Genomic DNA, 22,750 nt, shown 5'->3' on the forward strand with positions numbered 1-22,750 from the left:
AAGGTTATGTCTTTTGCTATCTAAAAGTTGTACAACTAAATTATTTTGCAATTCCTTGTGTATTGTATGCTTAGTTAGAAAACAAATTAATGGTAAGTGTGTGTAAAAATGAACTGCTCTATACATATAATTCAAGATGTAGGTTGCAAACAATCAAAATAAAAAGCAGGCAAAAATGAACTTAGGGGTCACTCACTGGTTCTTATAGAAGATACCAACTACCCAGTACAAAGGAAATGTATTTGGTCAAATTCCTCATCAAATAAACCCAGGTGATGTTGAGGCACTTCAGTATCACATGAGAAATGATAAGGCGGAGAAGGTTTGAATGGATTGTAAGACAGATAATGAACTTTCCAAAGAAAAATATAGCATTTCGCAAAAAGAACTGTATGCCTAACAAAGGAACTTCTCATGGGTTCATGTAAGCAACAGCCATATAGTCTAATAGCTTCATGAAATGTCTTGGCTTTACAAGTACTCTTCAGTGGAAATGTAGATCATAGGAAGAGAATTATTTGAGACTGAGAATTAGGGGGAAAAAACATAATTCTACAAAGTGCTCCCAGGAGATGGACATAAACCAGCTACAGGCCAGGTGCCCTCCAGTGGTGATGTCTGACTGGAATGGAGCACACCCAGATCCATCTTGTAAATGTTCCCAAAAACCCACATAACATATCCTTAAAAATCACTAGACTCCTTAGTGTACTGCTATAGGATAAAAATGAGTGTCTACAGAAAAGATCTCAAATCAACAGCAGTTGAAAATTTTTCTCTTCTTAAAATGCAGATGGAATATTTCTTTTTAAACTTTGGGCTGTGTTTTCTGTCACCAGTTGTAAGAAATGGTCTTAGTAAAACTGGCATTCAGCTGTTTTTCCTACAGAATGGACTTCAGAGAGCATAATATCTCTTCCTTTCCCTTGACAAATGACTCATGTGGAGAATGAACTCTCACCCTGCTCCATGACCCTGTGATGATCGATCAGCATCTGGTTTGCAGTTACTGGCGCACACCTTATCAGTAAGTGGATATTTCATGCACCTGTCAAAGCTGTATTTTCTCCATTTTTAAGTATTAAATCTTCTGATGTCATGAAGCTCAAACTGGTTCAGGTTTTGTCAAACTGCTTTTGGGTTATTAAACTTGTAAAATAATTATGGGCTTGAAACACGGTCAAAGATACTTTCAGGTGCAGCTGAACCAGAACTGAAATTGAAATGGTACCATAAATTTCCTGACTGCTCTCCATAAATACAGGCATTGCTAGAACTATTCAAGCTAAAAGATAACATCAGTATGCAAAACTAGGTAGATATAAAATGTCTATGAATAAATTTAAGGTGTAAATTAGAAAACTCACCTCAGCTGGTGAAGCTCTGAAGCAATATTTGTATAGGCATAACACAGGCCTGTACAGAGAAACCATCTTCAATCACAAAGCAAGAGACCAGACTCGGTCCTTTCCAGTCCTGGGTTTGTGATCTTCTTAAGTCATTGACTAAACTTACCCTAGCCAAATGGAAATAGAATCAGGAGCTTAAACTTTCTTTCCTTGCTCACCTCTTTCATGGGCTATCAACTCAAAATCTAACGTCTTTTAGTTGTGTCTCACTTGGTTTAGCCACCTCCAGCCTCTAACAAAACAGAGCATACAGACAAATCATGCCTCAGGACCTCTAAGGCAAGGAGAAAAGAACTCCTCTCTAGAGTTTACCTCCTACTCATGAGAAAGGCAGAAACATCTACATAGTTATGCAACCAAAGACAGTTGGATTTTGCCGAAGGAAGCAGAACTACTGCTTTGAGAACTGGTGTGACTGCACCCAAAATACTGCTGTGGACACGGCCAGACTGCCAAAATATCACCACATATTCCCTGTACAAGCAAAACTGCATGTCAAGGTGTGAGATCACAGGAAAGGACAGGTTGGAAGTTCTCTTGTCCAAAACTCCTCCACAAAACAGAGTCAGTGTGAGGTCAGAATAAACTACTCAGGGTTTTATTAGTTCCTTACTCAACACGGAGGCTTAACATCAGAGTGTTGGTTCAAACGTGAATCATTTTGAGAACAGTGTTAGGAAGCCATTTTGTGTTAGGAAAACAGACCTGAGTAAGTCAATGTATTCCATAGGGGACTAATGATGACTAGTAATGGGAGCTTAATTAGCCACAGCTGAAATAGCATCTCTGACCAGTGTAATTCCAGCATGTTCTAACAGCATGCTTGCTGTCACACTTGATTTTAATGACCTCATTAGAGCACACAGAATTCTAGCACCAGCCACTGCTTTGCCCAACAATTGTCATGAAAATGTCCTATCCCACTGTATTAATAGTGAGACTATCTTTGCATCCTGAACATTTGTCTCTCCTCACGCTGGCACACAACTTCTGTGACTCATAATTACACTAACATATCATGTAATAGCTACAATCACAACCTAAGGGTGTGACAGGGAAAAACTGCTCAGTTTACTTCGTTTAAACCAAATAATCATCACACTGGTTTATTGATTTATTAATAGAACACAATTAACTAGCAATCAGTGGCATATACTTTCAGGTTCAGTATGGGCAATACGCTGTCAAACAAAATGCTAATAAACATCTAACAAATAAAGAATGTTTCTTCACTAATCCCCCAAAGTTCTAATTGCACACACAAAGCTGTGCACCCACCCACCCACGGTTATACACACAGTTTCCCTCTCACACATGCCCCTGTAGGAGATGTGGGCACTTTTTGTGTACTTTGCTGCTCCTCACAACCTGCTAACGCACACAGCGGGGAGGAAGCACCACAGCCCCAGCTGTGAGTCCCTGCCTATTGCACCTGCCCAGTCACTGCCCGAGCTGGATGAAGGCTGCTGGCATGTCCACACAGAGTTTTTGGTGCCAGGGGATGAACATAGAGCAAATGGTGTCAAACCTACCTCATCTGTTTTTGACTGCTTGCTCCATTCCCACTGTTTTCCTTCCTGTTACAATTTCATTTGTCCCATATGTTTCTTTCCAAACTGGACCTTCCCTTATTTCAGAATTCACCTGGTAACTCCCTAGTGGTTTGTCATCCCCTTTAACAGGACCAGCTGTGGCACAGTCAATCTCAGACAGGTTTGGATGCTTGAACTTGCACTGCTGTCTTATCAGCTGTTGCTGTTCAGATCATTTTACCAAGAATGGGTCATGGGAGCACCCCTGCAAACAGAAACATAGTACTAGGAATTCTTTAGGAATATTCCTTCAGCTTCTTCTAAGGTAAATTAGATAACAGCATGTGCTTAGGCAGCATTTTGCAGCAATGACAGGAGATATATCATGTCCAATTCTAAAAGTAATATAAACCCACTTCTGATTGTGTTTAAGTACCACCTCATTCTCCTGCCTTGGTGCTCTATACTCAAAAGTGAAGTGAAAATTACTTGAAAAGGTGTTCTTTGCAAAAAAAGATGTTCTCTTCCTATATAAAAGCAGCTGTCAGTAACCCTACTTTTAAATGAAGTAAGTCCTCCTACTCACAGCCAAGTGAAGCTTTACTGGAAGGCAATTCCCAGGTTATCACCATTTCCCACCAGCCTGCTCTCCCGGGATGCAGTGCTGCTCTTCTCTTGTTCCCACAGCTCCTTTCCAGGTCACCACAGATGTCAGAGGGCCGGGGTGCACCAGGACCCTGGGTGGCCCTGAAGTGTTCGCTGTCCCTTTTTGGATCTGTGCTGTGCTGGCTTAGCACAGAAGAATAAAAGGATCAGGTCAGATCGAATGCCCTGTGTCTGAAACAACTCTCTAAAGATCGTGCTTGCAGTGAAGGGTCCTGCTCACCCGGCTACAGAAAACACGCCCTCTACCTACCAACATTTCAGTTTAATTAGATACATGAAACTACCTCCTTTTTTTTTTTTTTAATGCTTTCAGAGGAATTATCAAATTTGAAATCCCTCATTTCGCTTTCTGCCCTAGCTTTGCAGCTTTACAGTGACCTTAAAACTCTGTTCTCACTTCGGGCTATTTCAGTCTGTTACTGTCTCTGAATCACTATCAAACCTTTCATGCCAGCAGAACAGTCTGCTACTGCACAGCCATTTAAACAAACAGGCACCAAGTGGAAAGATAGGAGGACTCCAACAACATTTTTTCCCCTGAAGTTTAAACGATTCCAAACATTGCAGCATTGCACTCTGGAATTATATCAGACAATAAAAGAAAGAGATACGCAAAACACAATAAAAAGTAAATAGGATAAATAAAGATTTAAAGGTATGTGAGAATAGAAAGACTTGCTTAGAAATAAATAGTCCTTTTAGAAAAAAAAACTAGCATGGAGCAGTCTAGAGCTTGTAAAAAATTATGATTATGATTTTTTTTTTAAAGTTTCATTACATATCAGTAGTATGTCCCCAATGGCTTCACTTTCCCAAAGGACAATTAAAGTCACCATCAACTCTTCCTGTTACTACTCCAGCACACAACCCAGCTACCTAGCAGGGAGGTGACACAAGCATTTCTTTTTGCAGAAACTTACTGGCTACACTGTCATTTTTACGCTATGGTAACACTCAGACCCCACCCCCAGACTGTACTGTAAGATTGAGAATAAACCAAAACCAGGCCTTTTCCCTAAAAGCCAAGACTCCAGTAAGGTGTAACACAAGTATACTTAAACTAGCAAACAAAAAAAGGGACGAACCCAATAAACGCACGTTGCCCTAACCCTCCAGCAAGTCCTTTCTAAGAAAGGGATGTGAAAGGGAAGAATAAGATTGCAGTGACAATTCCTCTGCAGCAAGGGAGAAGTAAGAAAATGATGATGCTTTCAAATTATAACGTGTGGGAACAAAGGCTATTAGGGAAAGATTCAAGACAAGTAATCATCTGTATAGGAAATGACACAAAAGAATAAGGCAGAGTCCGTGCAGTCATTGGAGTTGAATGGAAATAAATAGTTCCTCCTTGAACTAACAGATTTGGTGTTAGGGTCACAAAAATGAAGAAGGTAAAACAGGCTGCCCTTACTCAACAGTAACAGACAAGCAAAACTGGCCTAAGAAATTGTATTGTAGATTACACAAAGAAAATGTGCAAAGAACAAGGTATTGCAGAGATAAGGTCTAAAAGTACAATCTCAAAGTGCTGGGGGCTCTACAAACGTTGCATTGCTCAGCAACGTCCCTTTGATTTCCATCAGTCTCAAGAAGCACAAACACTGGGTAAAGGTAAACCAAAGGCTATATAACTTCCAGGTCATTTTGCCCTCCTCCAACTCAATGCCCCCTCTGGCATCCTGGCCAAGATCCATTACTAAGGATTACCAGTGTGCAGTTGCTTTAAAAATTCAAAATTGCAGACAATGAGCTTGAATCCATTCAGACATTCACTAATGTAGTCTTTAGTCTTACACTCCACATCACTAAATAACAGTCCTGAACCAAGGTAGGTAAAGACGGAGTGTCCTCAAACACACCTCTCACCAGTTTTTGCAACTGATTTGATTTAACCTCTCAGATCCATTCAGATTGCAGGATGCTGAGACTCAGTCTTGCACACCTAATTTTAGTCTGATAAGGCACCTGTACTTTGGATTTGAGATTGCTTTTGCAGTTAATGGTCTGAAAGCGACAGGGGGAAAAAAAAAAGATGGTAACCAATTCTTAAAAAAATAAAAAATGTTGTTTTCTAACTGAGACGTATCCCTTTCTTAATGCTGAAATTCTGTTTTCTGATAAAAGGAGTATTTATCAGCAAGGACCCTTCAGACTTCCATCTAGGTACATTTCAACAGATACAGTCACAATGCTTTTTTCTACAGAAGACTCCACCTTTGCAGACTATTTCTGAAGTGAAACTGCAGCCAAAGTAAATCAAATATTGTTGAAGTACAGTTCACTAATCTAAACCCCAAATAATTTTTGAACTCTGAATGCTGAGTCCCTAAATACTCTATTCAGCTGCCAAAGGTGCAGAACTGTTTCATGGACTTCATGACTACACTGTCAGTAGTCTAGTTCCCTGTTCTGGTCTTAAACCCAAAGCCACATCGACATACTGCAGTGAGAACTGCTCACCTTGAAGAATTGTGAGAGTTCCAAAGTTCCCAACAGAAACATAAACATCCAGATGCTACTTAATTATGGGGAAGAAAAATTAAAAAAAAAAAAAAAAAAGAGACCTGAGGAAAAAAACTCAAAATGAACTTGAGTTTATTTGTTTTTTCAGCCTGCCTAGCCCTTTACTAACACCAACAGACAAATAAAAAATAAACATACAAACTCTACAAAGAAGGAATTGCCAGTGACCATTTTTCACTGCAGCCCAGACTCCTCCTTCCAGTAAGTGCTTTGTGCATGTCTGCTGAGTTACCCGAACTCCATCCAGACAATACCAGACTACCTTTCTTGAAAGGACAATAAATACAAGCTACTTGTAACAAATATTACAGAACCTTAAAAAGGATTTACTGTGCATTTACTTCATAAATGCCTCATTCTTTTAAAAAAAAATTTATATTTACCTGTGCTCTTTCTTCCCCCAATCTCATACTTTATTTAGGAGAATAAAAACAAGGGTTGGCATGATAAGCTTATCAGCTGGGGATGACAAGTGTCTGAGTCACAATAGACATTTGAAAAGCAATGGAGGGAAAAGGGGAAGAACTGTGCCCAGCAGGACTATTTCAGCATCCCAATGCTGAGGACCAGCAACACATTCAAAGGCTGAAATGGAGCAGTTTATCATGGACAAGATGCTTCTCTAACTCCCTGCAATAAAGTTCAGCTTTGTTTTACCTGAATAATTTTAGGTATCAATACCATCAGTAAAGAATGTCCCAGTGAGTGTCAATAATTAAACTGATTAATTATAAAGAGAACCTTGCAAGCTTTTAGAGCAAAATTTCAAAAACTAACCTGATGATCTGATTTATTTTATTACAGTAGATTGCATAAATCAGATTTAGATAGAGGGAGAGAACATATTGAATTAAGAACAGTATTAACAACCTCTGTTTACCTCCATATACCCTGCAATTGTTCAAAAAGTCCAGAAGCCATTGATTCAATCTGTTTTAGCTATATACCATCAAAAATATGGTAAACTAAAAAGAAAAACTAAATACTTTTTTGTTGTTGTTGTTCTTTTTGTACCTCAGTATGATCCAGAATTTAAATCCAATCACTACCAACAAACTCAGTTACATGATTCTTAAACCCCCTCTCTCTCTCAGACTTCAAAGTCAACTGCTTAGAGCTACCTACCTGTACCTACCCACTTTGGCTAACACAAAAACCAGATTGATTAAAATCTATTTTCAGTCCCTAGGTCAGGGTCACAGATACTTCTGACATTTCTCAGGGCCAGAATCATTCTGAAAGTACAAACCTGCATTTGTTCCTGAGCGTGGCTCACAGCTTTTCTGTAACACAAACACCTAACAAGGAACACCTGGCTTGAGCATGGTGACCCAGTATAATGGTTCATTCCCAGCACCTGTCTCCAAGCAGATGACTCAGTGTCTCCTTTACTTGAAGACAGAAGTTCACAAGTGTTTTGAGCTCCTAATCAAAATATTTGATTTAGCTAACTAAAACCCCCTTTCTGCCAATTTTATATACTTAGAGCTTTTCAGTGATCAGGCATCATACTGTCGTATGTGTAAAAACACATTTTACATTGCAAAGAGTTTCTATTACTTGGGAGCATAGAATTAAGCATCTGTATAAATTGCATGACTATAGTCTCAGTAATGAGTTTGTTTTCTATTAGCTCTGCTCAACTGCTCACCAGGTTGCTCATTTCCCAGTCAGCTATTACCTGTCTGAAGTGCATTTCCATGGTACAAAAAGAGCAAAAGCTTCTCCCGCTACTTAGCTCCTCAAGTATGAAAACACGTTAAATTAATCAACTCAGGTGGAAAAATTAATGAGGCTGCTAGAAGATAGAGTAGAAACACCATTAATTTCCCAACCAGTCCACGATTCATAGACTGCAGAAAAGGACTGCACTTAGCCTAGCTGCTTTGCTTTTATAACACAACATTACAACATACAGGCTTCACCCCACCTCAAGTTCTGGTAAGATGAAAGACCCAGGCAGAGAGAGAAAACACTGTTTTCTTACAAGAGAGAGCTCCTTTAACTGGAGAGCAGCTGAGAAAAAAAGAAGTGGGCAGCACATAACAAATATTCTAAAGAAAGATCCTGGACTTTTTTTTTTTTAATTAGACTTTTAGAGAGCTCTGACCTCAGGACACAGCATGGTAAAACTGGCAAGAACATGGATGCAGAATAATTCACTATTTTATTTATTTCCCATATCAGCCAAAGCAAAGAGTAAGTTACCTTTGAACTCTTGCCACATACACGCATCTGTTTTGCTTCACCTATCAAGGCCTTCTGAGAAGCACATTGTAAATGCTGAGTGCAGCAAGCTGTGAAAAAGGGTAGGCATCATACTCCAGTGATCCCAGTGTTTTACAGGGCCTGGGACTCCACACTGCAGCTCTTTCAAGAAACAGCAACCACAGAAGCTGTGCTTAAGAGCTCTGTGCTAAAGAAGCAAGGGAAGATGCAATGACTGTAACAACAGCAGAGATAATCTGAGTCCTGAATTGAACTACCTGTTGGTTACCTGAGGAACTCTTTGCATCACAGCATGGAGCTCAGAGCTGGATTCTCAGCAGGGCATGTGATACACTCCAGGCTGCCATGCTTGAACTGATCCTGTATGTGCCACACCAGCTTTTAACTTAGCTTACCTTCCACACAGAAACCCAGCTAAATGGAAAATGCAAGGCTTACTCTTCAATACACCCATTGAATCCATGCAAGCCCCTTATTAAATATATGGTATTTAAACCACATTTAGGAAATAAATTCTTGTTCATCACTTAGCTCCTGATCCAACAAAATCTAAACCTGTAATGAGGTTATGTTGACCAGTGTTAAGATTATGCACAATTTTGTTCTACGAAACGATTGCTACAACTGAAGAGTTTAGGTGAAGACTTAATTGAGGAAAGCAAATCAGGACAGGCTGCAGAAAATGCAGTAATGTCAGTTTTTACTAAAACTGTTTATTACAAATGTTTAGCAGAACATTAGATGATTAGTATGACAGTCTAGATTAAAGTGACCCTTTAAGGGCAAATCTAAAAACATTATTCACTCTTAGTGACAGTGTGTTCAATCAAATCACTATATTGGTATTTTGTGCTTCATCAGTCAAGCATAGAACTAAAATACTTTTAGAGTGTCTCACACTTTCAGGCGTTACCTACAAATCTCAACCATGGGAATAGTTCAACATCTCAGTGGTTTTCTTTACAGGGCCTGCACCACCTGCTACGTCCAACAGCAATTAAGCTGCTCCCAATTAAGCAAACGCAGAAACTGACCGAATGGTTAGCACTCTCACACCGGGCATTGCAGAGGAGCTGGGACTGACCAGGTGTGTCTGGTTAACGCGGAGCAGGAGAAGAGGCTGTGGCAGCCCCAGCTGCGCTCAGATGACCCCACCGTCACTAAAGGGGGCTGTGTGGAAGCTACCTATGGTAAAACACCCATTTCTCACGTTTCGAGGCCTACGGAAAAGCACCCCCGAGGCAGCCCCGGGCGGACAGGAGGAGGCAGGGGGGCTGCTCGGGGGCGAGGCGGGCTGCCGAGCCCGGTGCGGTGCCGCCGGCCGGGCCGTGGCACGGCCCTTTGTTGTCGGCCGCGGCGGCGCGCTCGCCGCTCGCTGTGAGGGTGGGCGTGGGCGGGGGGCGGTCGCGCCGCCGCCGAGGCCGCCGCCCGCCGGCACCTGCCTCCCCCCGGGGCGGGACTTGGCTCCCGGGGCCGAGAGGCTCTCCCGAGCCGCCGGGGACCGCGGGGACAGCCCCGCCGCGCCTTTGTGCGGGGCCAGCCGCCGCTGCTGCCGCGCCGGGCTCTGCTCGCCACGCGCCCGGGCGGGTCCGGCCGCTCCTCGGGCAGCGCGGCGGGGTTTCCCCTCCCTCCCTCCCTCGCTGCCCGCCCCCTGTCTCCCGCTCCTGCCAGGATGGTGGACCTGGACAGCGAGGTGCCGCCGCTGCCGCCGCGGTACCGCTTTCGGGACTTGCTGCTGGGCGACCAGGGCTGGCAGAGCGACGACAGGTGAGCGCGGGGCGCGGTGTCCGCGGCGGGGTCGCGGGGCCGGGCAGCCTTCCGGGACGGCTCCTCCGCCCGCGGGAGCGCAGCCCCGGGGGAAACTTTGCCGGGCACGGGGTGCGACGGCCGCCGAGGGCTGCGGTGCCGCGCCCCGCCCGTAGCCGGGGCCGGCCGGGCCGGTGCCCCCGAGCCGAGCGCGGGGCATCCCGCAGCCTCTGGAGCGCTGCCGCGAACGGCGGAGCCTTTCCCTGCCCCACAGCACCGCAGGAGCAGGACAGGTGAGAGACTGTCTCCGTATGACAACGTTCGCCGAGGAAACGTCCCAAACAAAACATGCTTTTCCTGTTTGTCCAAAGGCTAATTGCGGGATGCTCTCGCTGTCCTGTATCCAGGCTTCTTTACATGCAGTTTCTTTTAATGCTGGGATCCTAGGCATGGACGCAACTACCACTATTTTATTCCTTTATGAATTCTTTCAAATTTGTCAGCATCTTTAAGTACACCCGATAGAAAAAGATGCGTTTGTTTCAAGTCAAATGTTGTCCTTCAAAATAATAAACAAAGAGCCCTTTACATTAAAAGAAAAAAGCAAACCAGGAATGTGTGTTCAGTTTTAAAATGTTGAATGAACAGCGTTCATGAACAGCACCAGCATCATTCCACTCTGCTGGACCATACAACCTTGTGTCTCAATAGACTATTACATGATCCCATCTTGCAAAATTATGTGTCATATCCGCTTTGTACCAACACTTTCTTGTAGTCAAAGGACAGAAAAGCAAACTCGGCAATATACTGGATAGCTTTTAATTCAATATATTTGCATTGTCAGAGTATATCTTTAACTTGGCAGTCAGAAACTTTGATTTTAATGCTGTTCTACATTGTTCAGATTTTTGCCACTTTCCTAAAGAATGATGGATTCTTATTGATTGATAATCACAAGATCATGCAAATATGTAACTAATTATTGCCTTTGTTTAGGAGAATATGCTGTACATTGAAGCAGTTAAACAAATGTTTTTTATTTAGAGAGGTATGAAATGGTTATTGACATCTTAATATAGTCACCAAAAATGAATGCTGTTGGTTGGAAATGACAGCATTGTAACTACATAATGGAGAGTTAAATAGTATGTTTAGCAAAGCATGCTTTTACTGTTTAAAAAAATTAGAAGTGTATTGTAATGTAGTCATTACTTCTGATTACAGTATTCATTGAGATTTTAGAAAATTTAGCATCTTACACCTGCATCTTATTTCCTACTGGAACAGGAAAAAACTCCACAACCTTTCTTATTGTAACAACTTTATTTGTTTATTTGGGGTTTTGATGGCTAAAATGTAAAAATATTCTTTGTGTATCTTTTTGGATCACGCTGGGGCTTAACACTTTTTCCAACTCTAGTTTAAACTTCTGTCAAGCACTTCCCTGATGCCAGTTGTTTGACTTGCACTTTATGAAGTTACCTTCTGCGGAAGAAGCATGATCTGGTCTCAAATAGCAAATAGTGTAACTGCACAGCCCAGAGCATCCTTTTAGCTATTGTCTATTTCAGGTCTGCGTGCACTTAAAAAAATGAAAATAAATAATCCTTAATACAATTTTGATAGCAGAATTATAGCATAAAAGTCTTCCAGTGCATGGTTGCCGTTTGAAAACTGCAGCAAAGAACTGATGGAAAATTAAGAGTAAATTTTAATTATTTCAGTAATATTCCAACAACCATTACAAGAAAGCTCTCTGGCACAATCTGAAATTTAAAAATGTAAATGGCTTTCTAGATCTTTATGCATTGTCCTGTGCTGAGGCTGTGGCAGGAAGGTGTGCAGGGGTTTCCCCACAATGCCAGCAAGATTGTGTTTTACATGAGGCTGTGATAGCAGCATTCTCTCCTCCAGCTCTGTAAGTTACCATAGCAGTAGTTTTGGATACCAGCTTTCCAGTAACTGAACAAGAGCCATTCTTATAAAGATCTTGAGTATTATCTTTTGTTTGTCTGTCCAGATTCTTACCTTCCTGAAGTGGAGGCTATCATGTGTAATACTGAAATATTCATTCCTTCCTATGTTGTTGGAATATTGCTGCTATCCATTATAGAAAAAGCATGCATATTCTGCATAGAAATAGCATCAAGTGGAATACTTAGAATATTAGCCATACTTCCAGGAAATACTGAATGAGAAAGACTGCAGACCTATGGGGACCCTGAGATCAGCTTCTTATTAGTTTGCAATGATTGATATTACACAAGTATATATTATTTTGGTCTGCTTTATTTTCTTTGCACTCTTATGTAAATGATTCTTAGCTGGTTTTGAAGCATATCCTTTGTATTCCATTCTAAGCAATGTGCAATATAGATATTGCCAGAGGTGTTGTTTGTAACCTCTTCAGTTGAGTGGATGTTAACTATGAAAGGAGTATCTGAATAGTGAAACACAGTTGAAGTAGCCTTATAGCACTTGGTCAAGATAGTTCATTTTAGTTATTGGCCTTTGGCTGAGATGCTGCAAATAAGTTTTCTGCCTGTTTCCAGTTCACTGCAACTTCTTAATTCCACTTGCTCTCAACTCTGGCAGTGATGTATGCTAAGGGTTTTCCATCTGTGTGATCTTCTGTGTGAACTTCAGGTCTGTTACCAGCCAAACCCTGTGTCTTGTCTTAGTTCCATTCTCTTTTTGATCTTCCTGGTCTGTTCATCCTTGGGGGATCTCTTTTCTGCTTCCATTATGCCTTTTCTGGAAAAATGCTGGCTTTTTGCTGATAGGGTCCACCTCCTTGTTTTCTGAAGCTTGTTGGTTCTTTAGAGTGGAGAGGAGATGGAATTATTCTTCCCATCTGCCACAACCCACCCAGGATTCTGTGTCTCCAAATCACAGTTTTAATAGCACAGTTCACCATTATATGGCATGTGGTAGTATTTAATAATAAATACGATGGAAATTATGTGACCTCTTCTCTTTTTGTTGAAAGATACCTTTCTGACACAATCATAGTTCAATTTTGAAACCTTAATTATTATGTTCCTTTAGGATGAGTGTTTGATCCCCCCTTTCTTTTAAGTGTTCCTGTTAATTTATAAAATGCACATGTGCTAAAATGCTTAGTTGATTGTGATAGGACTCTCATTCAGGAGCTTTGTTCTTAGATCTCTACCTGTTTGGAGACTGATTTCTAATATTTTTTTTCTTTTTTTTCTTGGGGACTTCTCCTATAGTGGAGCTTTACTCAGACTTCTCTTTTTTTTTTTGCTATCTAGTTCATGATCCGCTCCTTACCTGCATTTCTTCAATGCAGTAACATCCACCTTACTGCTTTTGCATTTCTGTCCCCTCCCCCAAGAAATTCTGCTTTCATAGCTTAGATTCATAGCCAGCCTTGCAGTTGGCTTCAGTAACAGATGGGTTCTGGGCTGTCATCTTCCACAAACCGCCAAATTGGATTGTATATTATTTTTCATAAAAGAAGTTGCTGTGTGCAGAAGAACATAGTGAATCTTTGACAAATGATTTTGTTCAGTAAGAAAGCTACTCTGAATAATTTATTGGCATTCTTGAATTTGCTGAGTGGTTTTTTTTTTCAAAAAAAGGATGTTAAAACCAGTTTTGGTTTTTGAAAAGCTAGATTTTCAAAGGACCCAGTTCCCTTTGAAAGCCGTGGAGATGAAGCTTGATGCTTACACTACACTCATTTTATATGGAAAACACTTCTACAAGGCAGCATGTAAAAGATCAGCCCAGTTAGAGCGTGTCTATGTGGCAAGCAGGTGAATTCTGTGGCAAGCAGGGCAGTGGATCAGGTTTCCTCTGGCCATGTAAATATCCCTGGGGCTGGGCTGAGGGTAAGGAGAAGATTGGATCATTGACTTTCTCACTAGTTTTGTAAATATGGCTAATATCTCTTTGCAAATCTTACATTTTATTTCATTACTGAAAGTCTCTGAAAATGAAACAGACTTTTTTGATTTGCTGGATATTCTGAGATGTTTATTGACCATCATAAAGCAGTTTACCTTTTAGTTTGGCTCCTGAGAAGTGAGCAGAAATCAAGGGGGAACTCAGTGATTAGCACAAGTTATTCACCTGTTAATTCAGCCAGGTTTCACTAAATTGTGATTGGAACAGTAAACTATGAAATGAAATGTTTCATAATCCTACTGATCATTGGTCCTTATTCTTAACAGCTGTGTTGAAGAGCAACACAAATAAAAATAGAAAATAGGAAATACCCTACCTGGTGAAGAGGTGATATGTTCAAAGTTGGTAAATAATTTTCTTCAGAGGAGGGGAGAAAAGAGGTTGTTTATTTTAGGTTCCCATGTAAGTTTGGGAAAGCTACAATGAAGAGGTTTTTGTGTACATAAATAGTTACCACTTGCTTCAAAACAGCCAAACCACAGCATGCTAGAGGTGTAAAGAAAGTGTGCTAAGTTTAAAATTAAAAAGCATTTGCATTCTGTCCATATCACTGCCTTTTTATTAAGGTCTTTAGTATCTTGCAGAGCACAGTTTACCTCACATTTCTTAAACCATTTATGTCCAGACATTTAATCCTTTCTTTAGAAGCTTATGAAGATATAAAACCTGCATTTGTTTTAGTGAATTCTAGCAAGCCAGGAATGTTTCCCACCACTGAAGCATGACTGCTTGTTCTGATGAACTGTTCAAATTCTCCTCTGCCTGCTCTGACAAAAATGTCTTGAACTGTGCAGTGCCTAGGAATGGTTTGGCAGTTGGAGTGTCCAAGGAGACAATATGAACAGATAACTTGTGGGTAGTCCAACCCCCACCTTCAAAGCATTAGATTTCATAACTTTTCTATGTGCTGCTGCAAGATATTTTTGCAATTTTCAGTTGTGGAACAAAAATTTACATTTTCCAATTCTGTAAATTTTTTTCTATTCTGTAGATATATATATATATAACAAGAACATTAACTGGTGCTGGAAATTCATTTAAAATCCTGCTCCTGTATTGAGATTAAAATTTGAGTCATTTTGATACAGTATATACTTTAATTTTAAAACTATAGAGCTAAATTTTACCTTTGTGAAAGAACTGTTCTTACCCTGAGTACTTATAGGATTAAATTAAAATCAGCCTTCCATTCTGGTGTGCTTTTTGCATAAATGCACATTACCACCTATCTGGAGGGGAAGGAGATTCACATAATACAGACCACCTCCACACATCACTTGGACAATTGCATCCTGCTGGCTGTCATGTTGACTGGTGACTTTCAAGGAACAGCTCCCCACTGTAAATCTCAGAAGGCACTTTAACAGTCATTTGTCACAGTGTGAATTAGTGAGTAAAGCCCTCCCTTTGCCTTTCCTTTTGGAAATCACCTGAGATTGTTAAACTAAAAGTGGATGAAAAGCCCACATGTTTCTGATTCAAGTGATTTAAAATAACTGAGTCTAGATTCAACTTGGATAAAAATTCTATTATAATTTCCTCAAAAGAAAATTCTATTACAGTTTCTTCAAAATAATCCTCCTCTTTCCTTCAAGAAACACTTTAGTCAATTTGGCCTCCTCATTTTAGAAAACATGTTAACTTACAGGAATTCTTTCATTTAACAGAGGCTACAAATAAAAGGACTTGAGCAGATATTGTCAAGTTTATTTTGATTTGCCCTTGTAACTACATTTTTAAAACCCATAAAGAGATTTAGAAGCCTAAACTCTATTGTAAAAGCTTGATTTTGATTGAAATTGCTCAAGATCTTAAAGTCTAATTCTCTCAGAGGAAGTGTTTCCATTTCTGCAGTGAGACTTTGCATAGTAGTAGTTGGAAAGTTTAGGTTGCCCTAAACCCTGAAAAAACTTGCTTCATGTACAGGCCAAGCCCTTTCTCACTGCTTAAAAAAAGAGATTGAAGAGAAATATTGATGTTTGTAAAACTGGTGCATTTGCCACACCAAGAGACCAGAGTTTACACTCATGTGGCAGGTTTAGGAGTACAGTCCCAGATAAATAAACTGTTTATATATCTCCATACTCACCATCATTCTAAATTTATCTTAAGATGGTCCCTGTTTGAGATAAAACACCTGTGTGTAAGGGAGAGGAAGTACTGCTTTGTAGAAGGGAGTGCCATCGTCCTCATTCTAATTTGTGTTTTACCATATTTCTTGCAACAACGACAGAGGCCAAAATATGTTGTTTTTATGTTTCTATATTCCACTTGAACCAGCACACAGTGTGGAATTGGGGAAGGACGTGGAAAGAAAAAGGTAACATTTCAGTGCTGTTATGACTGATCTGTCCAAAGAAGACTTTGGTAGCATATCCCAGCAGAAGTTTTAACCTGCACAAACCCCTTAAGTGTCTCATCTTGAAAACTCTTACAGACCAAGCAGTTTTCCTCCCCTGGGACAACATGATGCACAGTTTGTAAATGTACTTGGTACTTCAATCATTACTTAATTATAGACTTATTGCTAAAGCTCTTATTTTTCCTTCTACAACTTGACACATACTACTTTACATCTGGCAGACTCTATAATACTCCATGGGGAGCAAAAGCAGTTCTTTCTCTCCTAATTTTATGAGCATTATTCTATCACATCCAATGATTAAGACTATTTATTTTATAATAGTAAGCCCTGTGCTGCACTATGCCTTTCTTTCAGAATGACTCTTCTATAACAAATGGTGACATTGATTCATGTTGTCTCCCCTTTATCCTGTAACAAAGAAGTAGATCACTTGGAGCACCAGAACTGTCTGCACTTTCTTTTATAGAAAGAGTAAAGTTGTAAAATAAATCTGCTAACCATTTCTGCACTATACATTCAGTTTCTAGACTTCGCAATTAAAGGTGATCTTTATCTTACCTGAATTCTGACACAGTATGCCTAGGTGCTTGTACTAATCCACTAAACACTTTAAATGTGGATTCTTCACTTTTTTTTACAAGTAAACGAACAAGTTAAGTCCTTCCTGAAGGCCTCCACTCCATGGTCCCATAATCTGTGTCACTGGAGAGAATGCCATTCAGGAGCTGTAAATGTTCTGCAGCATAGAAAATTTGGTGCAGAATGCCTTAAAACAGCTGTTAAAGATTTCAGCCTCCCCCGTGCAATCATCTGCTAATTATGTTAGCAGTCAACTTCCTGGTGGGAAGTAGCAATAAAACAGAAACAGTCATTAGGAGACAAAACCCAGTGTTTATTCTCACGGATAAAAACAGTGATATTATTATTTACTCAGAAGTATCTCAAGGGGCAAATCCTGCCTCCACTTATGGAGATATCTGTTGGGAAGTGCTGTACTTTTGTGGTGGAAAGCAGGTTGCCAAGTCTGTCATCTCTGTGCCTGCCTTGCCAAGTACCAAGCTATGGAAGGTGTGGAAGGAAGGCATTAGGTTAAGATCAGTGCAAGTTACCTACTGAGTTAGCAAAAAGGAGAAGACTCTGCCTACCCCTGTGCCTGGGTGTGACAAGTCTCCTGCCAGGTTTAGCTATTAATAACTGCATCTCCAACAGCCAGCACAAGGGTCATGTTCCTGGCAGGGACAATGACACAGTTTGAGCAACAGGCCTCACTATGGGTTAGGTCTGGCCCTCCCTCCTAGGTTCTGTAGCCTGAGTCAAACCCCTTTGGCGTTTTGTAAAGAAAAGAGTTTTGCCCTTTAGCTTTCTATGATGTTAAAGTTAATGGCATTTACTGTATTTGTAGCTTAAAGGTACACAGCTCCTTCATAGTATAGTGATTGTTAAAATATTTAATAGGGAGTAAACATTATAAAACAGCCTCTCTCATTTATTGTTCCAAATAACCAAAAACGTTCTAGAGATTTTACGCTTTTATCGCTTTGTTTTCTCTTGCCCTTGTGGCTAAAGAAAACTGCAGTACACGAAACCAGGGTTACCAAACCTAATCTGACCCAAATGCCAATGGGAAAAAACCCAACAAGCTGCACTGCAAGTTGAAAACTGTGGTTATGTTTGTTGCTTCTGAATAACACCTGTTAATACACAACATTCCCTGACCCTGGAATGGGATTTACTTTCTCATCTTCACACCAAACTCAAAGGAGCTGAGGGCACTGGTCACTTATCACTGTTGCCCTGTGGTTCTCACCATGGAGCAGAGACAGCTCTAACAGAGGACTAAAGGCTAAGCTCTATATTTAGCTGAATGTACCCTTTTGAGAAATGAGCAAGCTATGTTTTCACTGTGTACAGCAATGTAAAATTTGATCTTTGTTCAAAGGGATTTAGTCAGTTTAACAAATATCTTTTGAAAAGCCGTTTTTGTAGCTAATGTCCAGTCTTTTATTACTGTTTTGCTCTCTCAGTAGTAATTCAAAGAACATAATACAAACACAAAAAGTGGAGCAAACTACTCTGAAATGTGCAGATGTTGATTAGTCAACCTGATTTTATAAAGACTATCAAAATCCAGGTAGATTTTTCACCCACCTAAAAGTATCATAAAAGTGGAGCTTAATCTCACAAGAGCAGTGGCAGATATCATGTGTCTCATTGACACTGAGGACTTCATTTACAAACTGCATTCAAACTGTGACCCACATGATCATTTATTTTTTTACTGGCACTGACCGCAGATTGCATGAAAATTACAATTTAGCTAAAATGATACAAACAACATTCAAAATGCACTGAATTAATTTAAAAGTCTTGATTAGTTTTTTCTTCATTTTTTTTCTATTTTTTGGCAGTTCACAGACCACAGTTTGAGTTCAGAGAATAACAACAAAGTGAGTTAAATTCATGCTAACATTATGAATCCATTTAAGACAATTAATTGTGGCAGTCACTGTTTGTGACCAGCTCAGCTGGTGATTCAGAATGTTGTGATTTCAGTGTGGTGTTGGCAGAGCATTTTGTGTAGGAAGAACAAGGCTGGCTTCTGGGAATGTTTCAGATTATGGAGGTAGTACCTCTGAAGTACCTCTCCTTGTGTAGGAGAGAGGAAAATTTCAGGAGCCTCTAAAAGGCAGTCTGCTGGGATATAGCATGGGCTGGTCTGAGACTGTTGTGGAAGACCTCAGGTTTTGCTCCTAATTTCAGGTAAGAGTGAGCTGTTAGAAGGTCACCATTACCAAGATTGGATGGTGAATGTCTTCTTCTAAGGCAGTGGGGTTGTGTAGCAACCTGCTGCTACTTGACTTCAGGCTAAGCTGAACTGAGCATTTAGAAATTCCTTTCCTTTCTAAGATGGCAGAGCCACTTTACAGTGACAAAAATGGCCAGATGGAGAGAGCTGGGAATACTGGGAATACTGCTGTGCTTCCTTGTATCACCTTAGACATTGGAGAATTGGCTTTCAGACCTCCTGGCATCCATACAGCCAGTTCAGTCCATGAACACACACCTCTCCTCGTTGTATCCATATATTCCACCTAAATCTGATCAGTGTTAAGATCTATATAAGACTTGAAAACAAGATGACAGAACAACACCTGTCCTGACCCACCTCACCAATACAGTTAACTAAAGAGAACTTAAATAACCTGTCAAAAAAACTGGTAAGATCTGAAATTTCTGCATTCATTTTGGAAGTTATGTTTAAAGGGGAAAAAATAGTGTTTACATTGACCAGGCCAGTATTCTGAAGGCACTTGCTAAATGATTTTCTAAACACACACAAGGCACATTTTCAAAGCTTGACGTTATTCTGAAAAATTAAACACTGGGCGAACTATTCTGCCAGCGATAAAACTGATGGACAGCATTTTACTTCAGAGAGTACTAAGTGTTATTTAATATGAATAAAGATGACAGAATTAAACTTTTAAAATATTGTGAAACTTGATATTTTAAATTTTTCTTAAACTAATGAAGAGATAATTAAAACCATGCCTTATGATTAATCAGGAAGTGTAATAGCTCGCTCTGAGTAAGGAGACTGAGATTTATATGAAGTCAGTAATTATATGTACCCTGTTAGCTGTGGAGAGAACAGTATCAGACAGGTGACATTTTAGAGATAATAATGACTTTTAAAGCACTTGTTCAATTATGCGTTCAGACTTCTTGAATCATTGCCACTCCTTAATGAGACATTTATAATTTATATGAAAATTTAGTAATTTTTTTCTGTGTAAAACAATAATCATATCTTTGCATCAGGCTGCATTTGAAAGGAAGGAATCAACTCCAATCCACTGTTAGATATATTGCACTGTATGTGTATGTTAAGCTGCAAGTATTACTTCAGAAACCCTACATATTTTATCCTCCATCTGGATGTCAACATTGGAGCCAAAGCAGCTTTAAATACTAGAGAATGAAGACAGATATGTATCAAGGTGCAATTCTTTTGGAAGGAGTCATCAGCAGGAAATGTCATCAGCACTCTTCTCCTGTTGATTTGGGGGGAGAGGAAATGGAGTCTCCACAACCTTTCCTCTGCGGGAAGCGTCAGGAGAGACACCTCCTGTCAAGTATGGGGCTTTTGGTTCATGTCTTTTCCTGAGGCTTTGCCTGAATGCTCCTTCTCTTTGTATTTATCTGCTAAATCCTTGCCTTTTGTGTAGCTGGTAAATGTGTGCTTGTGGGAGACTGGAAGTATACACAGCTCCCATAATTTCAGGAAAATGGCTGTAATCTGATATTCAGCCCTGTGTTACTTCTCAGAGTTGTTGGCATTCTAATGGCATATTTTGGGGCGTTGTCTAAGTGTTTCCAGATTGCATATGTGGACTGTCTCAATATGTAACTTTAAAAAGACACTCCTTTTTATAAAGTTACCCTGCTCCTGGGCATGTGTAAAAAGCATATGCAGTATAATTTTTTTTTTCTTTTTCACTTTTTAACACTTCAGCTATAAATGGAATCTCAGAAAAGTTCTTTCTAGGCTTGTTAAGGTATCTGTGGGAAGTTCCTGGCAAATTTTGTTTGACTTTTTATGACTTTTTTCCTTCCAGATCAGGCATGGTTCCCATAATTTCTTGCCTTGTAATAAATATTGTTAATCTAAGTAAACCTGTGGACAGGTGGGGAATTGAGCAGAGTACAGAAAAAAAAAGACTGAAGTTTTAAACTAACTTTATGTATTGCCTTTGTCATAGTCTTGCATCCTACCTAATCCTTTCCTACTAGAAGGAAAAATGTAGCTTGGAGAAGAAATAAACACACAAATTTAGTTTAAGTGATCTGATGTAATGTTATTCACACACTCAGGTGTGTTTTGTGACAATGGTCAGTACATAATTTTGGAATACAGTCCAAAAAATAATGGTGTAATATTTTTAGTAACTAAAACCTCTAAAAATAGTAAATGTAATATCATTACCTGTAAGAGTGCTATTACTAACTAGTGATATTTCTCCTTTGGGAATACTGCTGGTTATGACTAGAATCAAGAAAGAGCTATAAAAATTAAGCTTCATTGTGTATTGTTTTGGGTGTTTTTTCTTAAAGATAAATAAAAAACCCAAATAGCAGCTCTGTTCCTTATTTGCCATGCTCTCCTCTTCTCCTAATCACACCTTCAGGTTCACTTCAACAGGTTCCTAGTTGAAACTATACTGTGGGAGACAAACACCGGTGTTGCATCTGTGAGATTGCCATGCCACCTAAAGTGCATTTGTACAAATTCTCCATCACTAGAGTACATTATTGTTTTGGCCAGACACGTATTCCCTAGGTGTCATTTAAATACTGTAAACCCACTAAATCTACATGAAGAAAGTTAGCCAGAAAGTGTCCTGACAGCTATGGAGGATTGGGACACATACAAACTTCCTTTTAAGTAATTTGCAGAGAGACTTTCATTTTTTCGTATTGAACACCACCTTCTGAGGAGTCCTGCTCATTTCAACAGGAATATTTATGGATCTCAGTTTTAGTAGAAGAGGTTTTTTTCCATTGAAGTACCAGGCAATACAGTGTCATGGCTTCTGAGCAACTTTATTTATTGCACCTCGATCCAGTGTAAGTTTTTAAGGCACGAGATGTAACTGCAGAGGTTTTCCAGTATATGGAAAGCTCAAAGCTAGCTCCAATTGCCCTTATCACTAGAATAAATATAGGCATAATAGGTAAAATAGAAACACAATAGAAATAGAAGTCCTGTAAGTTCATATGCTGATTTTTCACTATCAAATGTGAAATAATAGTTTATTACTCTAAGTCTCAGTTTGGTAAATGAGTCATGATAAATGCATGATTACATTTTCAGCCCCTACAGAGTTGGGATGTATGTATAACTAGTAATTATTGGGTCCCATTCTGTGCTACATTATATTGAGGTTCATGGGGCATTCTGTCAGTGTACCCCTCTTATTTTATATATTTTAAATGGCAGTGCATACTGTCAGTTCCTAAATAGAGATTTCAGGTGACAGCTTAGCCGCCAGTGTTTGACAATCTAAAAATATTCTAGGAGATTAGAGAGGTTCACAGATAAAACGTGTATCAGTCAAAATATTGAAAAGAATATGGTAATTTGTTGTTATTCAATATTTTAAGGATGGAGATGCTTTGGGTGCTTCTGTAAATACAGCTTCTTTACAAATACGCTGCTATACAACAAGCAGATGCAAAAATGATAACTGCATATTGTAGCACTTGGTTTTCTTGTAAATCTTAGCACCAGGGCCTATTTCAGCTATTATTTCAAGAGAATGTAAACTGGCTAATTTGGAGGA

At 39.7% G+C, this 22,750-nt stretch overlaps 1 protein-coding gene and 1 long non-coding RNA gene across 7 annotated transcripts in view; one reads left to right on the forward strand and one right to left on the reverse strand.

Annotated features, from left to right (window-relative positions):
* Positions 1-1,373: 1,373 nt before the first annotated feature.
* On the reverse strand, positions 1,374-3,895 carry LOC109145902. Its single transcript, XR_002047581.1, has 3 exons — positions 3,528-3,895; positions 2,942-3,206; positions 1,374-1,516 (listed from the first exon to the last, which is right to left on the reverse strand). It is a non-coding gene; the product is annotated as an uncharacterized LOC109145902 (long non-coding RNA).
* A 6,004-nt stretch (positions 3,896-9,899) lies between these two features.
* KCNT2 (potassium sodium-activated channel subfamily T member 2) overlaps positions 9,900-22,750 on the forward strand; it is a 115,695-nt gene continuing 102,844 nt past the window's right edge. For all 6 annotated transcript variants that reach the window (XM_039556100.1, XM_039556101.1, XM_039556104.1 and 3 more), the window contains exon 1: positions 9,900-10,126. In XM_039556100.1, coding sequence (XP_039412034.1) covers positions 10,032-10,126 — 95 coding nt within the window. In that variant the 5' untranslated portion in view covers positions 9,900-10,031. The remainder of the gene's footprint in view (positions 10,127-22,750) is intronic.

The sequence above is a fragment of the Corvus cornix genome, chromosome 8, assembly GCF_000738735.6.
Source record: "Corvus cornix cornix isolate S_Up_H32 chromosome 8, ASM73873v5, whole genome shotgun sequence".
Taxonomy (NCBI): Eukaryota; Metazoa; Chordata; class Aves; order Passeriformes; family Corvidae; genus Corvus; species Corvus cornix.